At 52.2% G+C, this 27,123-nt stretch overlaps 5 protein-coding genes across 5 annotated transcripts; 3 read left to right on the top strand and 2 right to left on the bottom strand.

Moving 5' to 3' along the window:
- Window positions 1-1,602: 1,602 nt before the first annotated feature.
- On the bottom strand, window positions 1,603-2,187 carry CABS01_01073 (peptidase family T4; the record flags this gene model as incomplete). Its single annotated transcript, XM_060534453.1, has 1 exon — window positions 1,603-2,187. The coding sequence occupies one exon, from the start codon at window positions 2,185-2,187 to the stop codon at window positions 1,603-1,605; it is 585 nt and encodes a 194-aa protein (XP_060401531.1).
- Window positions 2,188-4,796: 2,609 nt separating this feature from the next.
- CABS01_01072 (uncharacterized protein) lies at window positions 4,797-7,127 on the top strand (the record flags this gene model as incomplete). Its single annotated transcript, XM_060534452.1, has 1 exon — window positions 4,797-7,127. The coding sequence occupies one exon, from the start codon at window positions 4,797-4,799 to the stop codon at window positions 7,125-7,127; it is 2,331 nt and encodes a 776-aa protein (XP_060401530.1).
- A 580-nt stretch (window positions 7,128-7,707) lies between these two features.
- CABS01_01071 (MBOAT family protein) lies at window positions 7,708-9,538 on the bottom strand (the record flags this gene model as incomplete). Its single annotated transcript, XM_060534451.1, has 3 exons — window positions 7,708-7,734; window positions 7,786-9,292; window positions 9,366-9,538. 3 exons carry the CDS (start codon window positions 9,536-9,538, stop codon window positions 7,708-7,710), a joined length of 1,707 nt encoding a protein of 568 aa, XP_060401529.1.
- A 2,529-nt stretch (window positions 9,539-12,067) lies between these two features.
- Window positions 12,068-13,979, top strand: CABS01_01070 (major facilitator superfamily transporter; the record flags this gene model as incomplete). The annotated part of the gene is made up of 3 exons (XM_060534450.1): window positions 12,068-12,681; window positions 12,744-13,667; window positions 13,733-13,979. The coding sequence occupies 3 exons, from the start codon at window positions 12,068-12,070 to the stop codon at window positions 13,977-13,979; spliced, it is 1,785 nt and encodes a 594-aa protein (XP_060401528.1).
- A 5,178-nt stretch (window positions 13,980-19,157) lies between these two features.
- Window positions 19,158-22,029, top strand: CABS01_01069 (uncharacterized protein; the record flags this gene model as incomplete). Its single annotated transcript, XM_060534449.1, has 3 exons — window positions 19,158-20,465; window positions 20,515-20,705; window positions 20,757-22,029. 3 exons carry the CDS (start codon window positions 19,158-19,160, stop codon window positions 22,027-22,029), a joined length of 2,772 nt encoding a protein of 923 aa, XP_060401527.1.
- Window positions 22,030-27,123: the final 5,094 nt, after the last annotated feature.

Raw genomic sequence — 27,123 nt, 5'->3', positions numbered from 1 at the left:
ATACCCCGAAACATCTGTGCTCCTTACCTATAATAGAAAGGTTTTGGGGAGGTTTTCGTCCTATTTTGTGTGCTTTTGATATGACGAAGCAACACATAGAGATTCTAGCCCTGGTTTCTTTATAAGCACTACAAGCGTTGATGGGGATCTCCCTACTTGCGACGGTGTCTCTGAAGATGGTTGTTTCCTCGCGAATGGCAGCACTCTGGACGACGAAAAGTCTTTTGCGCCGGAGACAGTGAGCATGAAGTGCTTGGGAATTCACGCTGCGACTAGGAGTTTACATCATCATCTGGTGCCGTTGCTGGAATAAGTCTCCCAAAGAATAAGCAGCGGCAATATCGTGGCAAGTTTAGTTGACTGGATACGAGCCTCAAGAGTTGCGAAGCGTTCTTGGTCAACTGGCTGGTGCATGTGTTGAGTTGTTGCCTTGTTATATCGCTGGCAATGCCGAGACTGTTCGCCCAGGATAGCAGGGCTTGAAACTTGAGGTGTGTATAATATATGATTTTAGAGATCAACTGATCAAAGCGGACATTCGAAGAGTTCCGGAATGACAAGTTGTAGATTCAAGATCAGAAGAGAGCCAGATGAGAAATATAGAAGAGACACTTTGTCAATAATTGAGTGAATTAGCAACTCATGAAATTTGAGACTGCCAACACATCATATAAAAAGACCCCGTTCTCTTCAGAATTGGAGAAGACGGGCCAACAGTCATCGGCCGCCCTCGTGGTTCTGTGCTACGTCCAGTCATCATCGTGGGCGAGATAATACATTCTCCACCAAAGGTCGATGATATGATAAGTGATATCAATAGTCGCGTCCGAGAAGCATCTAATCGTAATCTCTTTCTTGGTCTCATTTCTCGGCGGCTTGCTTGTAATCAGTATTGAGTAAGGTACCTACTATGAAAGGGTAAGTCGGGTGAGATGTCTATTGATATGGTTGCTTCTATTGGCGCCTGGAATGCTTTATACATTTATAGAACAAGGACATGGCAGGACTCGCGCGGTTCCGAGAGTTCACGAACCTTTTCAATGCTGGAGTCACGCGAATGACTACAGCTAATGTTGTCCGGTTGAAGTAGGTTTTAGAACAACTCCGCGCCCCGCGTAATCCAAAGAAGAGTTTTTTACTTGCTCTTCGCGTGTTGCGCAGAGTGGGTAACATTGGCGAATTACCAAAGATGTACAGGACATCTAGCTGTTCGTTTGCAACATCATTCTTTTGCTAGATCCCGTCCTTTTGGTTCAACATCACAGCGGAAGATTTAAGAAAGTATTGTCCACAACTGTATGTAATTAAATTGGATGTTTTCACATAAGTAGGTAAGGTAGCTCCATGGATTCGAATCAAGCGGAAATATAGACAATGGGCATACAGGGAGGCCTCGCGCTCATTCTCGGCCTTTGTATGAACTTTGGTGATGCGCCCCCTTGACGCCGTGCTTATGGTTTGACGGCATCTGGCGTAAAGCAGACAGGTGTACAGACGTACCTCGGTGCAACCCGTCATTAGACCTCCCGTCTTATTCTCAGGCCATGTGTAATGGGGCGATCCTCAGGAGGCGATGGCAATTACAATATGAGAGGAAACGTTTCATTCCTCGTCCTCTTCCTCCTCATCATCATCTTCTTCATTTTGAACTCCGGCAGAGGTATCCCGCGCCTTTGCCCGCCGTATACTCGCCTGGATATTCCTCACATCGCTCTCTCTCACCAACGCCCCCGTCTCCTCTGAGATCTTCTCAGCTATCACGCGCGCCGTCAACTTCCCCGTCGGCAGGTCCCCCCTCGACAACACATCCACCCGGTTCCGGATCCCCTGCACGCCGCCCTCAGCCGCCTCCCAGCTCAGCTGGCGAAAGGACCGGCTCGTGGCAAAGGACTCGGTCAGCGGCGGGTGGTTGTGCTCCATGTTGTGCGGGATGCAGACCCAGCAGTCGGTCTGGAGGGTCAGGTGCGCGCGCCACATGCAGCCCGTCTTGTTGGACTTTGTGTTGCGGATCATTGCGACGGAGGCTTTTGGGCGCCCGCCGCGATCGCAGCTCAGGTCTTGGCGGTAGATTTCCTTGGTGCCTGCTGAGCGCTTGGAGCGGGTTTTGATGACGCCGTAGCCCTCTTTGCGTTGGAATTCGCGGACTTTGGCGACGAGGCCGTCGAGGGTGGAGTCTGTGATGTACATTCGTTCGGTCGATGAGCTGGTGATAGTGTTGGTCGGTGATGTAGAGAGTGTTTGAGTGAGGAGACAGGGGGTAATCGGTTGTTGATGGTTTGGGAGTAAGTGGGGGGGCAAGTAAGGGGATGGAGCGACGCGCTGCGCACCATTTAGCATGCTACACGGCCATTCGGAGCTTGGGTAAAGTTTAAGCGGTGGCCGAATAGGGGATAGAGGGTGCCGGATATGGATCATCCTTCGTCCGTAATGTACTTGGAGCTGTGTCCTATTGGAATGAGACGCAAGCATCAAGTTGCCAGTCGATCTATCACTATAAACAATTGAGACTCTAAACCTTTCTCAACTCAGATATGGATCTTGCCCGAAGTTTTAGAAAGATGAGGTGTGTAACGCGCCAGTGCTGGCAGTTTCCCTTTATCCATGTTTCCCTCGGAAGCTGATTTCCTCCACTGGTCAGGGATTTGCAACGGGTTGCTTGCAATTTTACAGCACACAGTGAACTTAGTATCGAGAAATCCTTCTCTCGGCATGGCTAGATAGTACGGTATTGTTTGGTTTACGCCAACTACCATTTCGTATCTAAGGTACCTTCGTTGACGACACTGTTAGCCCGACATTGACTGGACACAAAACGTCAAGTGTGTCTAAGCCCGGTTACTCCAATTCAGAGATACGCCACATAAACAGAGTTATTTGAGAACTGAATAACAGTCAGATACTCCAAAAGGCTAGGTATTGGGAGCGTATCTTATGTGGCAATGGTTCATAAGTGAGCCTCGGTTTAAATGGTTCAAGCTAGCCGCAGGCTGTATCGCTTGGCAGTGTAACGATGTCTTCTGCTTGGGAGGAGGCTCTCGCGGTCAGCCTTATCACGTGTATCTTGGCTGTCTTAGTTTAATCATCAATAGAAGAGACATATTCTCTTCTAATACTCTTGAAGCAAGGATCCGTCCTTGTCATCTTTGCGTTGTTGTGCACCCCAGCTCGCAACATTACACAAGCTCCTCCAGAATCCCCATGAGTCTGAACTCGCACGCACACAAGGCTATACTATCCGGAAAAGACCTTCGAAACTTACCCCAAGTCACAATTATTCAACGAACGCAACCGAAGTATGCTTAGCATTCTTCCGTCTAGCCTCTCCGAGGAAGAGACGCCTTGTCTCACAGTGCCTGACGAAAGCCGGGGACCATGCGACTTATGTTCGTCCATGTCACGCTCTACAGACAATGAGGAGATATCTTCGACCACCCACACTGAACCCACGAGTACTACCGGCATGGGTGCTGAAGATAAGCACGGGTGCTGTTCCGAAGACGCGAAAACCTGGCGTCCTACATGGCTTCAGCCCGCGGTGTTACTGGCATTCTTTGCCTTCTTCCTCTTTTCTACCATCACACTTCCGGCCATGTTTTGTGTATCTCTGCGAAACAATGGACTCGTGGAAACACGAGAGAGTCTCGTTTACCTATGGCGTTTTGGCCCAACAGCTGGTAAGGCTACGTGACCCTCCCAAAGAAGCCGAAGGGTACCAACTTAAGTCCATTGCTGATTTTCGTTCTAAACAGTGCTTACGCTCATATCCATTGGCTGGTCAAGGGTAGAAACGCAAACGCTGAGGTACATGCCATGGATTGCCTTCAGTCACGAAAGTTTGTCGACTAAAAATTCTGACAATGACAAACTCGATTATACCGCAATGCTTCCGCCGAAAGTTTGGAGGGAGTCCTAGAGAAGGAAACACTATCTTGTTTTTCTTGTCGCCAATACTTTTTAATTGCCCTCAAGATTCAGATCGTTCTTGCTCCCGGTCTGTACAGCGTCCAAACCATCGAAGCGGGTACTCCAGTCGATATCGAAATTCTCGACTCATTCAACACCACTGTGCCGCCGTGGCGAATGCAAGATACTAGCCCATATTATATTGCGCAAGCCATTAGTAACTTGGACATGGGATATCCCTTTGGAGTCAATGAACGGATATCCTATCAGACATTCAAAAGCAAAAGTGGCTCTAGAGGCACAGTTGATGCACCTATCGGAGCTACCGTGGCTGGTCTTTCAACGGAAACGCAGTGTCTAAAGCTAGAAAACTATTCCTACTCAGAAATTACACAGGATGTCAACAAATTATCTCTGTACTCTGTTCGAGACCTGGAGCTACCTACATTTCAATAGCTGCGAGGAGCCACTATCGATACCTGGATTCCAGGATACGACCATATATTACGGCGACACTATAGGAAACTTTTCTCATTGGGAAAGCCATTCTGCTTTGATCAAACCAACATCATGTGCAGGACTATCTCATGAATTGAAATACTCTTTATCTTATGCGGCTCGCTTTGAAAGACCCACCATCAATTCTTCGTCGTTGGACTTTGATCTTGCAGCAGTCCTTTGCTCTTCTGGCTTGTGGGTCTCAAGAGTCAAGCAACGGTACGATGCCGCTAGTTGAAGTATTACCGGACGAGAACAGATACCCAATCACCGCAAACCTTTGGGATCTTATCGGTAATTCCGTACCTTTTGGTATTAGTTGGAACCAATCGAACATCAATCGGGTGTCGGGTCCAGTTGACACTGCCTATAGCTTTTTCGGCAACTCGTCAAGAATGGGCGTAGACTCATCGGGCGCTTCTCTATACACAAATGAGGTGCTTTACCGATCAGTCATGGATATGTCTCGTATGCTTGGTCCATGGATTGGACACTATCGTCTTCGGCACAGCGATGGCCAATATCTCAATGCAACCGGGGCCGTTTTCACAAAAGTGACCAAGCTGATGGTCAACAAGTGGACTTGCTTATCCATGACGACGATTTTTGGACTGGCAATGCTCATTGTGGCTCTTGTACTTCTCTTCTTCGAAAACATGACTATGATTTGGTACCGAGATCTTCTCACAGTCATTGGAAACATGATTTTTCTCCAACATCAAAGAAGATCTTCGGACGGAGGATCAAAAGATAGCCCTAGACTCAAAGACAAAGCGATCGAATGGGGCAACTGCGACTTTACACCACTTGTGTTGAAAGTTTGGGCACGGGCATCCATAATTTCTCTCATCGTTGTCGTCACGACGGGCCTCTCTTATTCTCTGAAGACATCGATGGAGTACCAGGGAATCGCAACAGTGAGTGAAGAGGCGAATCATGCGTATCTGTTGTGGACTTCTGTCCCGACACTTTTGATGCTCAGCATTGCATTATATATCAACTCTTTCGACTCTACATACCGAGGTCTGGCCACACTATCCGCTCTTGCTATCAAATCGTGTAGGGTCACAGCAATGGATATGTCGTTCTCGAATATGTTAGGGCTACAAGTACTCTACCACTCACTTCGAGCACATATTGGAACTGTCACCGTAACGCAGTTCTTAGCCATTATCTGTGGTCTGCTAACAACTCTGGCTTCGGTTGTTTTTACCGCCAAGACAATCCCAGAGACGAGCACGATCTCGTTACAACAGAAGACCTGGTTTGGGTCTGGAGAGATAAGGAACGCTACAGAACTCAGCCGCAAGAGGCGGACTCTAAGCAGCCTAGTTCTTCGTCGGGGTGACGGACTTCTCACATACCCCAAAAACACGTACGATACTCTTGTCTTTCCAACATTTGGCACCCGCGATGGATTAGACCCTTCGCAGAATATTTCAATCAAGGTCAACATGTCAGTTGCGATGCTGAAGCCCAACTGCTGGATAGTGCCTCCAGATGTTTATAACCTGACAAAACTGGAACGGATCGACGACTCCGACGGTTACTTCACAGTTCAGCCCCAGATCACCGAAAGCTTTACTTGCCCTAATGGGAGTCAAGCTCAACTCTCCCAAACCATCGCTTTCGTCCTTGGCGAAAGAAAGTCCGACTACGTATACTTAGCAACAGGATTAGACTCTCCAGAGGACCTACGCATCGCGAATAGGTCTTGCGGCTTGAGTCTCCGCGATACCGATATCATCCCGGCTTCAACCAAATTCATGACCTACGCCCTGGGAAAATATTCCCAAGAACAAGAAAAATTCTTACATCTCTCTATCACAAGATGTCAGTATTCCTGGGTTGAGTTGCCCACCGAAGCCAATTTCACCTTTCGCCATGGGGAGTTTGTCTTGAATCCAGGGGATTTACCACGACCGGATGAGTCTCGAGCTCAGCCCTGGGGCATGCCTTTCAACATACCAGACATCGATGACCAGTTCAAAGCCAGTGCTGTCACCCAAATCAACGATGCAGTTCCCCAAGTAACAGTGAGTGACCCTTACGCAGGGTACTTCGACTCCTGGTTTAGGACATTGTCTTCCCCATTCGGTCGATTTTCTTTGGATGCATTCGGGGACCCAAATTTCGAAGAGGAAATCCTTAAAGACATACACCACCTATACGGGTTCCTTGCGGCTCAAATAGCAAACTTCGAGAATCGTATTGACATCACCCAGAATTCGAAAGACAGCCCTCCGCCAACCCCTTTCAATCTGACTGCCAACGTTATCAACCTCAGTCGTCGCCGCCTTATCCAGGATCCGATAGTGACCTACGTAATCATAGGGATCCTGACTTTGACGGCACTTCTGAGTCTATTGATGTTGATCACTGATTCGCTCGGCACGGCCTCGTCGAAATCGCAACTATTCAGCATGAGAATCGAGGGCCTTGCACCAGATGGATACAACAGTATAGCCGCAATGACCGCCCTCCTCAAAGACTCAAACGCAATGGACCACCTCCCCGAAGGCGCCGAGCACATGTCCAAGAAGGAACTCCACGAAAAGCTCTCCGGTCTCCGATTCCGATTGGGTTGGTTCTGGCGTGAGAGTACACGGACGCGGCACTATACCATTGGCGTCTTGGATGATGAGAACTTTGAGTTCCTGGGAAACAAGGATGACATTGCGAGGGAGGATGCGTTGTTGAGGTATCCTCCTGAATCAGGGCGGTGATTTGGCGTGTGTGGACGATGGAGATTGTTGGACAGGTCGTGTGTTTGGTAAAGCCGATGGAGGGGCTTTTAGAAGGACGCCCCAATATTGTGGGGTGCTCTGGTATGGGATCACATTGAAACGCTGCTTGGAAGGTCTCTGTTTGCAATTTAATAAGTGGATGGTGAATTTCTACTACGGCAGAAGGGAGGGCAGGCCCCTACGAACGGACAATCAGATTGATAGCTTCAAGACAATGAATCACCGGCTTTGCCATTCCGTTGCTTAATAATGCGTTGAATACTTGGCCGGTACATTTGCAATACCGGGTATAGTGTAATCTTGCCAGTTGGGCATGTAAATAAGGGGGTATAAGACCTATCTAGAAGAACGCCAGGGAAATGATTGTGTGTCTGTCTTGGGGGACGCCGCCCCGTGAATGATCCAGAATAATGATACAGAGTTGCCTTGATAATAATAGTACAATGAGTTTCAGTCAAGCTCATCTAAACCGTCTTTTCGGCAATGCGACATTTGGGAGATGAAGAGGTTATGCGTGACTCAAATAATAAGATGCGGCACGGACTGCTTTGTCGAGGTCCTAGACCAAGACGTAGAGAGCACAAATCTGCCAATCATTAGCTATTGCTCCATATCGAAAGGAAGCCGGATGACTTACCATGCTCAGGCCCATGACCATGGAACACCAAAAGCACACGTTGTTTAGCGTCTCCTTGCCGCGAACCCACTTTGTGCGCTGCAACACGACGATGGGCAGCTGCAGCATTTGACAGATGAAGCCATAGCCGCGAAGCTTCTTGGTGATGCAAGCCATGACGATTTCGTGACCTATGGCGGAGATCAAGAAGGTAATGACGGTGGCCGGAAGGCGACCGATATAGGGACGACTGGCACTGTACACGTGACGGCGCAGGAAGCTGTAGACAGGGATGTTCCACTCGCGAGAAAACTCCATCCAGTCAGTTGAGTTCCACCAGTCAGAGTAGAAGTGACGATCCGCAAAGTGCGTGATTTCGGCAAAGGCGCCGAGGGCGTACTCGAAGATGACAAGGAAGACAAGAAGGAAGGTCAGCATGAAAGGGAAGAGGAGCCAGGAGACGCTCTCTGCTAGGATGAGGAGGGCCTCGGAGACGGGCGGCTTCGGGACTGTGCTCAAGCGGACGGAGGCGTCGCTGAGAATGGGTAGGATGAACTCCTCAGAGATGACCGTGAGGAGGGAAATGCAGCCAAAGACGGCGATGATCTTGGAAATGAGGTTCTGCCAGTCGATGCGGGCTGTCCGGGGGTACTCGAGCTCGTAGCATAGCGTGGGACACAGGAGATAGTCGAAATAGTTGGACCAGGTCAGGTTGCGAGGGTATGCGAGGTTTCCCATGGGCGAGGTGAGCTCCTGGGCCAGATCCTCGCGGAGCTGCTCGATCTCGTCCGAGGTCGAGTCCGTGTCTGACGTGCCTGTGGCCTCTGACTTGGCCTTGAAATCGCGTGTTTTGGGGCTGCTTACGGTACCCATCGGGTTGTCGGGTGTTGGGTACAGGTAGACAGGGTCTTTTGAGGCGGTCGAGGGGTTGTCAAGAGCGTAGAGACGCTTCTCCGTCTCGCTCAGGTGGCCATTGTAAAACGCCCAGCTGTGCGTTTTCATCAGGAGGACCATGGTGTGTAGCAACAGGAAGACCTGTGCGGTCCATGTCCAGTCGAGCACAAAGGGGATGGCAATCCAGAAAGCAAGCCATACGACTTGATAGATGCTCTGGACAGCCATGCCGCCATTCTTCCATGTCAGGGCTCCGTTGGCGGGGGCAGAGCGCCACAGGCGATGGAGGGGTAGTGACACCAGGGTGCTCGCCACCATGAGGAAGTCTGCAATGGCCAAATGCCAAATCTTGATTGTGAAGAGAGTCCAAATCTGGACTCTCATGGGGTATCCAGTATCCTTGATGTTGCGCAGCATGGTGGTGATGGCCATGATGGCAAGGCCGATCCAAAAGAGGTTGAAGAAGCCATGGAAGTCGCGGTAGTCGGAGTTGGGATCAAAGTGGGAAACGCGGCTCGCGAACTCGATCGTGGGGAAGATACGGCGTCGTTGTTCAGCACGGGCTTGCTTTTTTGCCGAGGACATGCTCTTGACGGAGGGGAGGGCATCGTGAGGGACTGGTGTCGAGCGGCCACTGTGACGAGATTAACGTTAGCGCTGGTGTGTGACGAAAGTGGTGAGCTTGCGTGGGGAAGAAGTGTATCTACCTAGTAGTGCCGCTGGTCTGGCCAGTCTCTGATAGAGGTGTCATGCCATTCATCTCGCCGACGGAAGTATTGCTCTGTGTTCTCGTCAACTGAGAATGTTGTGGCTTCCTCGGCCTCGGCCGCAGGACGTGGTCGTGAGCCCCGCCGTTGGGGGAGGCAGCTGTAGATGCCATGATCTCGGGGGATTTAAGGGGAGGATGAGAGTGACGGTCTTGTTGATTGCCAGATGAGCTATCAATCTGTTGGTTCAGTTGTGTGCATTCGGTGGTGGTCGGTGGTATTCGCAGGAGCAGTCACCGCGCGGTGCGGATGGGATGTAGCTGCGAGATGCAAGCGGCGACTGTGTTCAACGGGATCGCATCCGGATCAGACGGGGCAGCGGGAAGAAGCTTAGTTTATTGGGCGCCTCGAAGTGGGATAAGGAGGTGGTATTCAGGGTCGCAGATCAGGGGTCGCCATTTCTCGAATCTCGGGTAGTGTCCGCGTATTTGGGATGCGAATTTGGGATTTGGTACGAAGTGCGCAGCTCCGGAGACGAATGGGTAGGTTGATGGGGTGAGAGGCGACGGGGCCGCGTTTTGAAGCGATGAGCAAGGAGCTCTAGATGGTCCCACGAGTCCACGAGTGCAAGTGCCACTCCTGGTTCGCCCAGCTTCCTTGCGTAAGGTGCACTTACGGCATTCCAAGGTTGACGCGGGTGGCCGTTGGGGGCATGGGGCACCTCGGCCACTTTAAGAGGTACGTACCCACCAACACAGCTCAATGCGGCGCTGACCTGCCACTCCTGCCTCACTGCTCTTTCCAGACTGTTTCTCTGCAGGCAACTGCACCTCAGCCAACACTTTCCCCTAAGTGCCCGAGAGTGCCATAGCCCCCAGTTTCTGAGGTGAAAGTCCCTTTTCTGTCATTATGACTTACGTCAACTCCCACGTGACGAATGGGGTCACGGGCCGAGGTGGGTCCAAGCACTGATTGACCCAATGGTAGCTCGTGATTCCCCCCATCTGGGCTCCTCCTTCAAAAAATCCCGGAGAAAGAGCTCCCCCGGGCGGATCTTGGGAAGGAGGTGGAACGCCCGAGTTCCCGCCCGTCCGCTGCTTTCTTTGCGATTGCCCCACGGTTTGCTTTTCGATAGCCCTCCCCTAGATGGATGCTAACGTCACTTCATGCAGCTCTCAAAAGCCCAGACCGACAACAGACGTGGCCGAGGCCGCGAATATCGTTACATTGGCTAGCCATCCAAGATCAGTTGGCCCCGTTGGGATCTGGAGAAGCCCCGGCTCCGGTGGCCGATCGCCGGCGGGAACTGACCAGTGACTGAGGATGCTTGATTGGCATCCCGGCTTTGCAAACCGACGCCTTACGAGGCTTGGACCTGCACAGCCGAGAAGATGCAATGCAGTGTGTCTCCGCGTAAATCATAACAACTCAACTTATCTCGTTGCCTTGTCGTGTCACTTCCATTCGCTCAAGAGGACAAAAGTCATTGCAGATCACCTGTGGTGTGTTCCAAGTGTGGCTGCAGCTTACGCCACCACAGCCACCTTTTGGCACCGCCACATTCTCGACCGTTCTTATCACGGCATTCTTGCACCTCTGCTAACGTCTGCCGAGTCCAAGATTTGCCTAAGTGTGTGTCGTCTTCCGTCATTGAACTACCGCTGACAGCGTCACAGGCTAGACACGACATTTGCACTAGAAAGTAGCTTGATGAGCTAAGCATAACTTTTGCGCCTGCCGTCCTGCCAATGAAACGAACTGGCAAATGCTAAATTTGGCTGAGCAAGGCAGTCTATTTTCACTTACAAACAGTCGTTTTGCTTGACGTTGAGTCGATGCTCTACCGTCTGCCGTTCGAAAGCTGACAAGTCTCCTTACGCCGATGTTAGCTATCTTATGTTGAATTCTACACAAACCGAGAAGAGGCCGAACCTCTTCACGGCACTAACCGGCGGGATGTGAACAAAGCGGCATATGCCCCGTCTTCTGGGCTTGGCATGTCGAAATTTTCAGCAACATTTACTCTCGAGTCTAAAAGAGCCTCAAAACGGTCTTTGACCACAAGCGTTCTACACCCAAGTCTGGAGCCGCGGAAAACCAACAAAACTGCGTCAACCGCCGAAGCCATTACTAGCAGGACTGCCAGGACAAGGAATAGACCGCGCTGATATGATACATCGGAAATGGGACGGCAACAAGACCGTTGCGGATGCCGCTACCACATTACAACGTTACGGGTACCTTGCCTTACGGAGTACGCGAACATCTCGATGGCCCACCATTTGATGATTGGGCACCAATTTCAATTGGTTCCAAGGATTATGACGTCCCGTCGGCCCGCCCCATCTCAGGTCAAAACTTGCACTCAGGCGATCTTTTTTGCTGCTAGAGATAAGAGTTTTATCTGTTATTGATTCAGTCTCTCTCCATCTCTTTTCAGTGCGACGCGCTCAGAGATCTTCCTTCTTTTCCCTCCCTTTTCCATAACTGTTCAAAGACGGAATGCTTCCCTGCTAGCAATAACGACGCTGGAGGCGTCGAACTTCACGAGAAGAAGTGATTATACACACATACCGAATACCCAGTCGTCCAAAGGGCTGAAGTCCCCACCGCACACGCGACTAAGAACCGCACAGCACACGACCAAAAACTTACACTTTAAGCGATAAGCAACGTCAGTTGTGTTTATTCTCAACTGCCCGATGGCCGCTCCACAAATCACAACACCAACGTCAGCACCCGAAGTCATTCCGGGCACGCGACGACTCTACGATGAGAACGGCAACAATTTACCGGGCGACGCCTCGCTCCTGAAGCACGGCGACATCGTCCTTGTGCCTCAGCCCACCGAGAGCCCCAATGATCCACTGCGATGGTCACTGGCCCGCAAGATCTGGCACTCGTGCCTTGTGCTATACATTGTCGGTCTCACAGCTGCCACCTCCAATAATGCGGGTTCCGGCGCGGACGGCGTGAACGAGGAGTACGGAATCAGCTATGACGCCTTCAACACCGGCGCCGGTGTGCTGTTCATTGCGATTGGGTACTGGACCCTGCTGAGTTCGCCGTTGGTGCACTTGTACGGCCGCCGGCTGGGGTATCTGATCTCCATGGTTGTCAACATTGGTGGTCTCATCTGGTATGCTCGCATCACCAATGTTGGCGGCGTGGTTTGGTCGCAGCTGTTTGTTGGTGCTGCTGAGTCTGTCGGCGAGGCTACTGTGCAGTTGTCGCTTCTCGATATCTGGTTTGAACACCAGACTGGCAGTGTGCTTGGTATTTACACCTTTGCAACTGCCATTGGAACCTACCTTGGGTGAGTTTGTCCTCTGACTGGCGGGTATGATGCGAGGACATGTGATTGCTAAACGCAAGCAGGCCACTCATCGGCGCATACGTATCAAGCGGTCTCGGCTGGCGGTGGATCGGCTACGTGGGCACCATCATCTGCGGCATCAGTCTGATCGTCATCTACTTTGGCCTCGAAGAGACGGAATTCAACCGAGATCGCTATCTTACCGGCAACGGCGAACGCTACCCCGTAGACGACGGCAACCGAACTGCCGCCACTGTTGTGCCAGAGAAGACCTCGGCGCAGGCATCAGCCAGAAACTCCGTCAGCATTGAAAGAGACCCAACTTCGGGCCAAGACGCTTCCGTCACTGAGAAGCAGCAGACCCCGCATCTCGCTGAGACGACGACGGGCACCGACCACGGATCCATGGTCTCGACTACCGCGCGGGACCGCATGGCCTTCTCCTACTCCCGTCGCAAGACGTACTGGGACCGCATCCGCATCATCACGCCGGCGCCGAATCTCCAGGGCACAGGATTCAAGCAGTATCTCTTCCGCCTCTGGCACACCCTCCGAGTCTTTACTTTCCCGGCGGTATGGTACGCGGGCCTCCAGTGGGGTCTGCAGAACATCTGCTTGACGTTTTACCTGACGGTCCAAGAGGACTGGTGGTATGGCCCGCCGTGGAACTACTCTGCGGCTGCCGTGGGTAACATGAACCTGCCAACGCTGATTGGAAGTTTGATCGGATGTATCTACGGTGGTTACGGAAGTGATCAGTTCATGCTGTGGATGATCAAGCGGAATAAGGGCGTCATGGAGTCTGAGTTTCGGCTGTATCTGATGGCGCTCTGCACGGTGATCTTCCCGACGGGCATGTGGCTTTTCGGCATCGGGAGCGCGCGAGGCTGGGACTGGCCTCTTCCGTATGTTGGATTGGGCTTTATCGGTTTCGGGTACGGTTGTGCCGGAGACTTGAGCTTGGCGTATCTTGCCGATTCTTTCCCGTAAGTTTTGCTCTCTCAGAGTTGACGGTATGATGGGCAGAGCAGTGGCTGACAGGACAACGCAGTGAAATGGTATTGGAAGGCATGGTAGGTGTGGCCGTCATCAACAACACAATTGCCATGCTCTTCACCTTTGTGGCGAGCTACTGGCTGGACTCGGGTATGGAGAACTGCTTCATCGCCCTTGGGGTTCTCAGCTTCGTCATCATGGGGTTGAGCCTGCCGATGATTATGTTCGGCAAGAGATCGCGCCGATGGGCCAAGGATAGATACCTGCGATTTGTTGATATCCGTGACGGCTTTTCCAAGTAAGCAAAGAGGGGGGTCTGAAAGATGCCTTTCGATGGCATGGGAACGAGTGCCAACAGTAGCTATGGGTAGAGTTTGGCCCAGTTGTCTACGTTGACGAGGCGTTTGCTCTGTGACTGCGTGGTCAAAGATGATAGAAAGCCCTGGCGTCTTGGCTGGGCATTAGGATTTCACGTCTACAAATGATAACAGATGATGCCTCAGAGCGAATATGGACTACCGAAGACACAAAGTGAAGCAAAGTACATGCCATGATGCCAAGGGCTGATCTATCACGAATACATGGACAGGAGCACATTGAAGGGAGCTACAGGTATATCCACTTGCCATTACTTCCTTCCTCTTTCCGCCATTCCCTTGTGGAGGCAGGGTACCTTCCCCGGAACATATGTCTCGTTGCTCCTTCCATCTCAAGAACAATCATGGAACGCCATCGAAGGCTACCTGCCTTCTTCTCAGTTGTCACCTCAGGTTTCATTCTTTCGACGTCCTCGTCGCCTTTCAGGATCCATCCATCGTCAGCCCTCCACCCTCCTGAGTCCTGACCCCTACCTTGTTGAGCTTCATCCATGATCCAACTTCAGTCTCTTTGTCAACGACACGCCGACCCCCACGCCTTGTTATCCTCGCCTCTTCCCGGCGTCCTTCCGCCTGACATGCCTGGCGTTGGTTTGCAAAGTAACCGATGTGCTGACCATTTGCACCATAACAAGACCCCAAACGCCTATCCCCGGAACTTTTGACCCTGCGCTTACCATGTGCCGCCAGACGACGTTTCGAATACCTCTCACGGCCTCTCGTTCGTCAATAGCCACGCGTGCCACGCAATCGCGGAGCAATGAACCCAATCTGGAGTCATCGAGGCTCTCTCGGACCAATGACTGCTTGCCACTGTTGACTACAACAAGGCATATCGTTCGTCCCTAGACAACAGTCATTCTGTTTTGGTATAGAGATTTGCAGACGACGCAAGATTCTTGTCCACATCACCCAGCGTCATCAGGAGAGTAGACGATGATCTCAGCCGTATCAAAGCTTGGCTTGACCAAGCCTGAATAGCAACAGAAGAAAATGTACTCTGCGGATCTTGATGCCTCGACCTAGGATACACCGCTGCCTCGCTGAACATCTTGACATTTCTGGGATATCAGGTAAGGTCAAGTGCTTTGCCCTGTTCTTATCTGTGTCAACTGACACCAACATCACGTTGCTCCTCTTTCGATACATTGGACTAGCAATACCATGCATTAGGCGTCTGCGTCGGCTAGAAAGTATCACTAAGCTATGAGCTGACCAAGACCCCAGATCCCATGCTTCAGCTGCAGCAGATGGACAAGATCGACAATCACAATGGAATCCACATAAAGACTTCGCCTACAGCACCTTTCAGGTCCATGCAAACACGGATGCTCTCGTGGTTCGTTGGCGCGGAGTAAGCTTGGGGTTGCTTTGCATCGTGCCGTCTCGCGTCCTTCTATTGACTGCTTACACCCGCCCTGCGGCTCGGCTTACTCGTCCAAGAAAGCCTGTTCTTCTCGTACCGACCCAGACGCCAAGTTTTAGAGTTATCTCCAGGCTCGTCGCCGCTGCGAACAACCCTTCTCGAGCTAGATGAAATGCCGCATCAACTTACGTCGATATTACCGGCAACCTCGGTGAGTGAGGAGTGCACAGCAGAAAAAGACTGCCCGATCGGTTAGCATAGGTTTTGAGAACCAACAGCTACGGATACCTGACCGAAGTACCCTGTTCGACCTTCCCAAAGCAAACATGGTGGAACTTTGTAGTTCCTTATCAACCAAACGACCAGGACCCAAGTATTTGGAAAAAAGGTTCGCATTTCCAAATACCCCGACTTATCATGGCACAACAGGTCTGTCAGTCAGCAGCCTACTAGTCCGCAGTGTGAGCTGAGCTGATTCGATGGCACCGAAAGATAACCCAAAAAGCTGTCTCGTCGCCTGATGGCTGCCACACCCACATCCTAACATGCGCATTCGAATCGATCCGAAGCGCGTCATCGACAGCTAAGGCAACATCTTTATTGTCCCATCCAGATACTACAACCGCGTCCCAACTTGATGTCTATGCTTGTTGAAAAAAAAAACAATCGGCCTCTTCCGAGGAGTGGATGACTCCAATGGCGATCACGAACCCTCAGAGCCACTCGGCTCGCGTGCCCCGGGCCATGGACCCAGCCATCAACAATTCCAGGGTAGATCTTTGCTGGAGCACGACTTTAAGCACGACTTTGGACTCCAGAAGTCGTGCTTTGGCTCGCGTCACTTTACATTAACATTGCCGACTCCTCGGGCCTACTTGATGGAGTGTTCTCATGTGTGGACCCGTCGGCGTCTGTTCGCCTCGCCGTCGGGACCCACGTAAAGAGGGAGCATGCCGCTTAGCGTCAGCTCTTGACGACTTTCTCTCTTATGAGCTGCCCGATGAGCGTTATGCTAAAGACCACCTCTGGCTAGCCCAGGTCCGCTGTAGTCTCAAAGCCGCAGCTCGGACAACAAACTGCTACTTAGTGCGTATTAACTGACATTTCATGTCAGGTCACCTTCATTTTAGGTCAGCAAGGAGCCCGTCGCCGGCTGTTCGTGCTAGTGAGACGCACTGCAGGGATCTCCTTGGCTCCGCGGATATTGGGGTCGAAAATTCGAGAACATTAGCCGGTACCTATTATCTCTTGTTCCGTTGGAAAATGTTTTCGGCATCTCGCAACTTGCGGTTCATATCTCGGGGCTTGTCACCCACTCACCGTTCACTTACCATTTGTTACGCTGTACTTCTCTCGCTGCTTTCAGCGGATTTTCTGTGGTCTGCAAAGAGGCTGAAGACGCCCAACGCTATGCCCCATGATGGACGAGAATGAGAGCAGCCACCAAAGTCAGCCACTAGCCACGCCTCGGCTTTGACAGGACAGCACGGACGAGCCTGCGGTGCAACCGGCCGAAAGCATGTTGACCGCCGCTCGGCAGTGCCCACAGGAGCCGCCCAATGCCATGGCAATTTCCAATTAAAAGATGGCACTCGAGTCTGAATCGTGGCGTCCTTAGACAGAGATCTGCTTTGTCTTGCGGCCATTCCGCGGAAACTCGCCCCCAGTCCGTTCCTTGGCCCAGTCCGTTCCTTGGCCCAGTCCCGCCGCCCGCCCCTTGAAGGTAGCTGAAATGGAAAACCTGCGATCGCGACCTTTTAACGACCAGACGGGTTAGTTTGGAGCGGCGCTGTTCGGGTGTGTCTCTGACAGTACCTTGACCATTGGCCGTGCTCACCAAATGGCTTATCGGATGGAACCAGGAGTGCCAGGTTGGCTTGGTGGAAGGCCGTTGGAACATGCACCATGCTTCTACGGCGTTAGTCCACTGCCTGCGGCAGCTCCCCCAGCTTTTCCCTCCCAGGCCGATGGCTTGGTTGCTTGGCTAACGAGGGGAGGGCCAAAAGCGAGCAGCAAGCCGTCCATCCTCCATGATGGTTGACGGCGGACGGCGGCGCTCTTTGAATCTCATCTGCGATGTAGACCTGGGCCGAGGGAGATGTCGGAGGGCTCCCCGGTTGGAACCTGATGCTTGGTTGGTGACAGTTCGCGACGCTGTCTCTTAGTCTCTCTGGCTCTCTCACCACGGCCTTTCCGAAAAGGGGGAGGGCCTAGTTGATAGGATACCTACAGACAGGCACGATGATTGGTGGTCTGAGTCAGGACTCGGTCGCTGGCGTCTTTTAGGCCGACCAGGACGCTCTTTCACCTTCTTAATCTAGAACAGTGGTGGCACCATTGTGCCTATTCCCCGCCTCCTGGCCACCCTGGAAATTGGAATTGGTCGCCTACCCGTCGACAACTTTCGCACAGGCCCATGGTATCAATGTCGACATGTCGGGCACATTGGACGAAATCCCAGGGCTCTCCTGGGCGCGGAGGCTGGAGAGAGGCACACCCACACCCACACACACAGTAGGGCGAGCGTGAGGGACAGAGGGAGTGCGCATGTACCCACAGAGTCAATCAAAGGACGAACCGCCTTGCCCCCAGCTTCGATAGCAAAGGCAGGCCCCCCATCCGCCATCGAGGGTTCCCCCCAACTCGTCTTGCTTCTCTCGGTCGAATTGGTAGCCAGCGCCCGCTCCGACCAGCAAAAGGCGTTGTGAATGGTTCCCCATTCGTTTAGCAGACGCCCGGACTGCCAGACCGTCTGAACAGCCATTGGCTATGTAACGCTTCTTTACCCCCTCCCTTCGCGCAGCTCCACGGACCTAGCTACGGTTCTGGCTGCTGGGAGGCCCTCTTATCACTGAAAAAGAGAGACCCGAAGGGATGGGATACGGGCTTGTTCTACCCATGTGCCACGCTCGCTTTCCTTGTTGAGGAAATTACGCGAAGGAACTTTTGCCTGCAGCTTTCACCACACGGAGGAACTTGGCGACCGCCGACCAATGCCAGTTCAACACCGGAAAGTGGTCTTCGTCTTTCTCGACCAAGAGAGAGAGTGCGAAAGAGACAGACAGGCCGCGAAGGAAGAGAGAGAGAGAGACTGGGAGAAAGAGAGGAAGCGGGAGCCCTACCACTCACTTTACCATTACCAGCCCAAATTGAACGGACGAACTGGCCTGGAGCAACGGCTCCCCCGTCCATTGTCCCCCCCATCTCACCCCCATATCTCTCTCTACTGCACAAGACAACATTGCTTGTCGTTCCGCCCGTTCAGTTCCAGCTCTGGCTTCCCGTCCTATCCTAACCCGTCCTGTCTGTTCCTGACCCGTCCTGACTTCGACCTGTGTCAACTGTTGGGGGGCCCTTCAGTCAGTCTTTAATCTTTTCGAACCCTCTCGTTACCCATACTGGGCCATGACGCTTTCTCCTCTGCCGCTCTATTTTTAACTTGGCAGCCAGAGTGACCGAGACCTTCTCTTTTATGTGGCGACGATCATGGGCACTTTTGTCTGGTCTCCTCCCACGCTCTCGTCTTTCATTTGAAGGCCCAGTGGCACCCCCTCCATTTTGACGGGCAATTGATGCTTGCCACCAGGGCAGCGCGCTGGGCTTCTTGGATGAATCGCATTCGACGACGACACGAGGCACCTGTCCTACCGAGGAGCTTTGACTCGTCCCGAGTCTTGACATCTTTCTAGCCAGCGGTCCGAACCTCTGCTCCACGGGGGACGCGGGACGCGGCCGAGATGTTCAATCATTCTGGGGACAAACCACCCCGCGGTGTTCCCTCTGGATCAGAATACGGAGGCAGTCAGCATGGCCGCCTCGCCCTCAACACATCTGGTCAAGCATATTCTAGGTTCGGTGTTCCGCTCAACTTTGGCGGTCCCTCGACATGTCCACCGCCGCAGCAAGATTCCGTCCGGAGGGACTTCGACTCATCTATGGACTGGACTTCACCAGTCGCGCAGCAGAACGCGCGCTTCGACGTTGGGTCTTCGATGAACAGCGCGCCACAGCAAGACGAAGGAATGGAACTCGATGAATTCAGTCCCCCTGCCGGAGTGTCCAACTTGATTGCGCGCTTTGAGGGGATTCGCGCCGCACCACCAAGCAGTAATAGGATCATGAGCCCGGCCAGTTCAGTCGCAAGCCCATCAATAGCGAGCCCATCGTCGGCACACTTTAGCAGCATGCACGGCAGCACAGCAAACATGAGCTCTTCAGGAATGAGTAGAATCACAAGTCCAGTCGCTCACAGCCCGGCCACGCCCACTTTCTTCCGTGCTCCGGAATCATATCGTCCTCCAGTGCCCAGACATACGAAGCCAGTTTTGGATCGCGCACCCTCTAATATTCCCATGTTCACGCCGGACTCACGATTTGGAGATGGAAACAGTCGTATGGCTATTGCTGCTGGTCCCTCGAACCCCGCGCCTCCTCCTCAGGTGCACCACCATCAGCCTCAGCAGTATCAACCGCAGCAGCAGCAACATCAACCACAGCAACATCAGCACCAACACCAACAACAGGCACAGCAACAACAGCAACAGGCACAGCAGCAGCAACAACAAACCGCCGACTTCAGTCAGCTAGATCCTTTCCTCAATACGTCAAACAAGGGGTTTCAGTCACAAGCCAACGCCTTCAACTTTCCGACGACGAATGACTTCAACAATACGACGACTAAGCACTTTGCAACCCAAGCAAGCAACTTTAGTCCCCAACCAAACACGTTCAGCGCAGTCTCTAAACCCTTCGCTTCCCAATCTAATGCCTTCAATCAGTCGGCAACAACCTTCAGTGCTGCCAACGCTTTTAGCTCCCCTGCAAATGCCTTCAACTCACTACCAACCACGAATACCTTCAGCCCACCCCCGAATGCCAACGCCTTCAGTCCGCCACCTACTACCGCATTTAGTCCTGCTCCCACACCCTTCAGCCCGGCAACGTCGACGTTCAGCCCAGCACCGACACCTGCCCCGAGCCTCATGCCCGGCACCCCGGGTGTGATGCAAACGCCTTTTGGCCCTCCGCCTACGACATCATTCCCAGTACGTTTCTTCTTGGCTTGATAAAGTGTTCCATCTAACCATCGTGCAGGGTCATGCTCGAGCACCCAGTATTGCCCCCACTCCAAAGCCTGCGACAGGCAGTCGGCCATCTCGGGAGCAGGTTCCTGCCGAGGCATGGGAGTCTTTCAAGGGGACCATCAAGCATCTGTATCTGGAAGAACGCCGTCCTCTGAAAGAGGTCATGCAGATCATGGCGGATCAGTATGGCTTCCAAGCAACGTAAGTATCCATTCCAGATCCACGCCCCTTCATCTCATCTCACTGTCGTAGGCCGAAGATGTACAAGACCAGATTCTCTCAGTGGGGCTTCGTGAAAAACAACACCGAGGACGAAGTGAAGAGACTTCTTTCTATGAAGTTCCAACGCGATGCCGAGGGCAAAGTGTCCGAATTCGTTCGAAACGGTAGAGTGGTCAATCTGGGCACGTATCTCAAGAGGAAGGGAGTGACGGAGTACGATCTTGTCGACTTTGAAACGCCAGCTCAGCTCCCGTCATATGTGCGATGTCGTACCCCGACACCGCCGCCCGCTCCGGGCTATCTGCGATCACCAGACCTGCTCCGAGCGCAGGAGACGATTGTTGGGAATATGCGGAAAGCATTCTTGCATTGCCGCCAGTTCGAGGTCGAAATTGACAAGCAGGTCGGATGGACATCGATTATGTTATGGGGTGCGGGATCAAGCGACATGTTTGCTGATGCGAACAAGAAATTCGAAATGGGCGAACACGACGCGGGCGGTCATCAACTAATGAAGGCATTCAAACGACTGGAGATGGATCTCAAACAACTATCACCACAAGGCATCAAGGAACTTTTGCTGGGAATGGTGCATCGCGACGCGGGCATGATGACTGCTCTGTGCAAGTACCTGGCGGCGTATTCATCGACGAACTTTGAACGCTCGCATCCCCTACGACAGACATTTTCTACACTATACGAGGTGCAACAGAAGCATGGTCCGATCACACTATCGGAGCTTGTCTGGGGCTGCATTCCTACCATCGCCGAAGAACTTGAAGCCATCTACGGACGGCGTCACCCTTACGTAGCCAGGACGTGGATCGACTTGGCCATCTTTTACAACCACGCCAACCCCGAGAGACTCGAGAAACTGCTCTCCGAACTCCAGCCACTACGAAGGCAAATAGCAGGTCGTCACGGACAAGGCAGTGCGGAGGATCTGGCTTTGCGATATGCCGTTGTTCAGCTCATGCAAGCAGCCTGGCCCAACGCCGACAATACGAGGATGGAGGCCTTGGAACTATGGACTGCGATGAAGGATGGCGGCCTCGTCTTTCCAGTGCGAGGAGCAGAGCACAACACCTTTTGCTACCACAGCCCACTCAAGATCGATCCGTGGGAAAGACGATGCAGGGAGCGATATGACATTGGGACTCAATTCTTCCAACAACACTGCGGCATCAAGGTGCTGCCCTATTTCGAAGAGGACATGCATTACACAGAGCATGCCCCCGACTCGCATTCGGCCTTGGCAGCAGCCTTGGGCCACATGCCGCAATCCAAGTTCTCGCTCATTTAGTCGAGCGGGCAAAGTACCGCGTGGCAGATACTTTGATCGACGTGTCAACTTCTTTGGCGAAACTCATCACCATGGTCGTAATGTTGTATCGACCTTCGCCATCAGACGAGCCACGGACAAGTGGCATTCCTTATTTTTCTTAATATTTTCTTATTTAGTGATTCGAGAAGAGGACGCTACGATGCGACGGCCGCAGAAAAAAAAGCCCCTTCGAGCAGGCAAACGAAGGCGATTACACCGGTTTGTCGGGATTGGGACCAATGATACCTCAGAGGCCAAACACAGAGCAGGGGATTTTTTTGGATAATTATTCGGAGTATTTTGGGTCAGGGCATAACGCCATGGATGACATGTCATGGCCGGCGTCTGGGAGGGGGCTTTCCGATTCCAACACACAGCGAGCAGACGTTTTTACGGAATGACACAACTGTACAATAGCATTTGACGCACGGAGAAAGGCGCAGAGGATGAAATCCCGATACCAATGAGACGCGAGAAGAGGCGGAGATTAGTAGTCCAGCGACGAATGGAAAGACGAAAGATGAAACGATGTTCAAGAGTACGATGGATATTTTCCGCGAGAAAGACAACGACGATTGATGATGATTCCCCCCGAATAGGATGGCCCGGAGGTTGTTGTGGACGTGGTTGAAGCTGTGAGATGAAGGGACGGAGCAAGTGTGGGGAGATGAGCGGCGCGCCAAACCGAAACGGAGGGGATGAGAAACCAACCAGCCGAACCGAGTGCCCTGAACGGGCTGATCTACACGAACTCTCAGGCACGGGAACGGAGCCGAGTTGGACGAAGGAGGGGGGGCCAGCCGCGAGCGTTTCCGAGGCCCTGGGGCAAGCGAGCATGACGCGATAAGAGAATTCCCACTTTCGCCCATTTGCGGATTCCCATCACCGACACCCTCATCATTTCAGCTGTAGGGGAGTTCCCACTCCCAGAGGACATGCAGCTGCATGGCCGTGCAGGAAGCCCGGCCATGGGCTCTGTAGTTGGATGGAGTAGGTTTCTGTCGACACCTGAATCGAGAGTCGCATGCCGAGCAACAGGTGCTTCTTTTCGCCTGGCTCTTGGCCGCTTGGCTGTCAGGTCGGTTTCGGTATCCTCCGGACGACGGCTGTAGCCTGTGAGGTCTGAGGGGAGCCGGTTCGGGCGGAGGGTTTGATGGGTTTCCGGCACCGGGTGTCCCGTATCGGAGCCACTTTTGACACGGAACGATGATGCCGCGCATTTTAGAGATTCACTGGAATACTAGGCAAGCTTGTCGTCTGTCATGGTTATGAGAGTCCTGATGGCTCATGCGTCGGCGAAGCACAGTTACAAAGACCGACATTGCCGGTGCTGATGGCCCTGCGGGGACGAAATGGCTCTTTTTCCGTTTTGTTTCTTTGCCAAGCCGGGATTTCCGTCCAATGTCTACGGAGTACTCCCCCCCCCCCCCCCTTGCCCTGAATGGATCTCTCCAGCTGTCAGCATCTGCATACGGAGTAGTAGTACCTACTATGGACGTAGCAGGCAATACTTGTAGGGCCCAGAACAGGGGAGTCTTTCAGGGCCGCTTTCTCGAACCCACACTGTCCACTGTTCCACACCCACCACAGCTTCGTCCGTGTCGAGGGCTGGGAAGCGCGAGACGAGGGTGGGTCTAGATTTGGGTAGATAGCCTCCACTAAACAAACAAATAATGGAAACTTGGCCTGTTCAAATCTGGCTGTGCGTGCGTGTGCGAGTCCTGGTAGATCCGTAATCCGCAGAATGGATTATCAAATAAGTATCCGCATGGGATGGAGAAAAGAACGAGCAAGCGATGAAGCAAGGCCACGGTCCGGCCCCAGATCCCGACTAGGCCGGGGGGTGCTGATGCAGGTGCTAGGTGCTAGGTGTGCGATTCGGGCTTTGGAGATTTGAAGTGTGATTGCCGCGACAGATTGACTTGACATGTGCTTTTGTCGCTTTTTTTTTTTTTTTTTTTTTTGGTGGTCGTCTCTGTCGCATGTCTACTTGCCTTTTTCGTGGGTTTTTGTTTTTGTTTGTCTACTACTAGGGAGGCTGAGTTGTTTCCTTGTTTTCCCGCTGTTATTTTCGTGAGATTATCTTTCCTTTGTTGGATCTACGAAGGTGAAGGTACTTTGTTTGTTGGGCTTCTCCGATGAGAGTTGGAGTCCATGTTTGCTTGCTTGGCGTGCTTGACTACAGACAAGACAGCATGACAGAGCCCACGGGCCAACACCGATTCGCACCTGGCCATGACGGCATGATGCTGCGGTAAGGAAGGCCCCAGGATCGCCGTTATTGCGCAATTGGAGACGCACAGAGGCTTGATTTTTTTTTATTTTTTATTTTTTATTTTTTTTTACGTTTGGGATACGGAATGAATTGCTTGATTTCGAAGCCAAGACTTGCCGATTACGTGCTGGAGGGGGGGATGATGGGATGCAGGGGCCATCCTGTGGGCGGATAGTGGCTTTATTTCATCTCATCTTTTTGGGTGTCTGCGCGAAGGTGTGTATGGAGGTACGGAGACTGTCGGGGCGGGTTGGGCGTTATGCGCGCGTGGGATGAGGTTGCGGGTTGGTTGGTGCGCTTGGTGAAGCTTTTTCGTCTTCATTAACCGTGGAGTTTATGAAGTTTCTTTGATTATTGTATCGGCCATGCTTTTTTTCTACCTTGTTGCGCGATGTTGTGTAAAGTGAGATGATGAAGCTTTACATCGCCGTGCTTATCTTTTGGGGATTGCCGGGAAAAGTATGAACGGTGGGTTATTTAAAGTATCCGTACTTTTGGGATGGTTTTGTCGTTTCGGTCCGGCGGGCTAGTCGAGTTTCCCGGATAAGGCTCCCGAGTGATCGAGATTGTCGGGGATGGCTGCGGAGCCGCACGTCTTCTGTCGCCGTGTGGCATCCATGTGATGTTGTCTTGCTGATTTTACGTCGCCGTGATGACGGCGTTGGGGGTAGAGTAGGCAGAGCAGACTAATGGTATCTAATTCCTGGGTCACTACGTCAGCAATTAGCACCCGCTCGTCCTCCCCACCTCTGTCAAGTGTCTGGTCGCGCGAGATCCCTTGGGTTGGTGATCCGGCCTGTCCCTCTCGGATCTTTCCGTCGTTAGTGGACGTGGCTTGTAGGTCGGTGTTGGTGTCATGTCATTCATGTAGCTATCATTGGTGCAGAGAGGATGAAGATGGGATGGGAGGGGGAGATCTCTGGGGGAGGAGAACTTGAGGCTGAAGCTTGTGGTGAGCTTGGCGTCTGCTAGGGCTGAGAGGATTACCGGTAGGGTCGGGCTTGATTTTAAGTTGGGCTGAAGTTGATCATCTTTGGGTTGTGAGATCGGCGGGAAGGGCTTGAGATACATCCTCGCGTGAGAAGGGACCCGTGGGTGTGGTTTGGGTTTGGTGATCTACATTGTTGATCACGTCTGTGGGTTTGAGACGGGTTGCGCGCGACGCGCGGGGGCTCTTTTGGATGTCTTCAATTTACGACCTGGCTCGGGAAAGTGCTGGGCATAGAGTTCTTGATACTTGTCCGATGTTAACAAGAAGTTTTAGACTCAATTTCTTCGAGTAACATTGCAGATGTGAAACCGTCCAGAGGAGAATTTGCGTGCGGGGGATGTTGTTGGGTTGTTAGTTTGTTATCTGACTTGCCGGCTACTTGCATTGATGACATGTCGTTGTACCAAAAATGTGATGTTCGCCGCGCTTGATGGCTTCTTAGGCGACTCTATTTTGAGCCGACTCTACTCTATTCTACTATACATCTCACTCAGAGAGCAAGTATTGTCTTCTTACGTATATTCTATTCGCCGTTCCTAGCATCCTGGGGTCTTACTATCGTCAATGTGCCTCCTCGGCCCTCAGGTTACGGCAGTTTCAGCAAAGGAGAAAGGGCAAGCAAACACATACGGTATCGTTTGAAGCGCGTGGTAAAATGGCCTTGATACGTTATTCGATCCGAGAAAAGAGGACTAAATGATGTGTACATGTAGTCTCTGCTGATTGCATCTCACGCCTTTTGTAGAGGTTGCGCGTGCTGACCACCGTGGCGTCTTACACCTAAACGCACAATCAAGGCTACCTTTGTCCGTCCTTTAGATATACCGATACAGTCCCTCAACATGCGTACCGAAATTCTCAAATATCTAATTCTCAAGTAATCACTAACCGATGCTGTCAAGCCCTGAGGACGGGACCAGCAACCCCTCAGCAAGCCAATCCCCTTGCTCCTATGGATCATCACGCAATAAATCTCTCAAGACGTGAACTACGATCCCATCACCGCGTCTGGAAGACCCCAATTGGACCAAACCAACGTTCTAGTACTTGAATACCTATCGAATTCATAAAAAACGACTCATCCAACATGTAATAGCACTCACAACCCCCCAAAAACAAAAGATTGCGTCGAGGGGGAATCGAACCCCCGGCTCCCCGACGCTGCTTGATGGCAACGGAGAATTTTACCACTAAACCATCGACGCTGGATGATTGAGAACTGCTTGAAGCGACTCTGGTTGGGGACGAGGGCGAGGGAGAGGACTCTTGTTTGATTGTTGTGGAGGATGAGGGTTTTCGTGAGGATTTTTGAGGTGCGGGGCGCGGGGCAGGGTGAGATGCATGGAGGGGCAGAGATGGGGTCGATGGTGGGGCTGAGAATTGGGACTGATGAGGGTTAAAAGGTTGCGGTATTGTGATTGTCAGCCTTCACGTCTTGAAAATGTCTTTCGGAATTTGCTATGGGAAGTTCTTGTGGTAGTTTGGTGCTGGCTTTGAGAGGTTGTCAATTTCCCGGGGGCTCCTTGTATAAATACGATGTCTTTGAGATGTTCGAGTCTCCTGCACATAAAGGCTGTCGTGTAAAACTAGCTGTATTGTCTAGAGAGGGTCGGATGTAGGTGGCCCAAGTAGTCCTGGCCTCGTATCAGCAGGCATATCAGACTCATATACTTAGTAGCTCACGGAGGGCTATGAGCTGAAACTCGGCTGTATTATGTGAATTGCAATGCTACCTCGAAAATCTGTGCCTATCTAAAGCCTAGCGCAAAGGAAAATCATGCCGCTGGAGAGGCGGGGCAAGAAACTG

The sequence above is a fragment of the Colletotrichum abscissum genome, assembly GCF_030869225.1.
Source record: "Colletotrichum abscissum strain IMI 504890 chromosome Unknown Scaffold_2.1, whole genome shotgun sequence".
Classification (NCBI taxonomy): Eukaryota; Fungi; Ascomycota; class Sordariomycetes; order Glomerellales; family Glomerellaceae; genus Colletotrichum; species Colletotrichum abscissum.
Note: the sequence above shows the minus strand (reverse complement) of the source record. Positions and strands in the feature narration are given on the sequence as shown.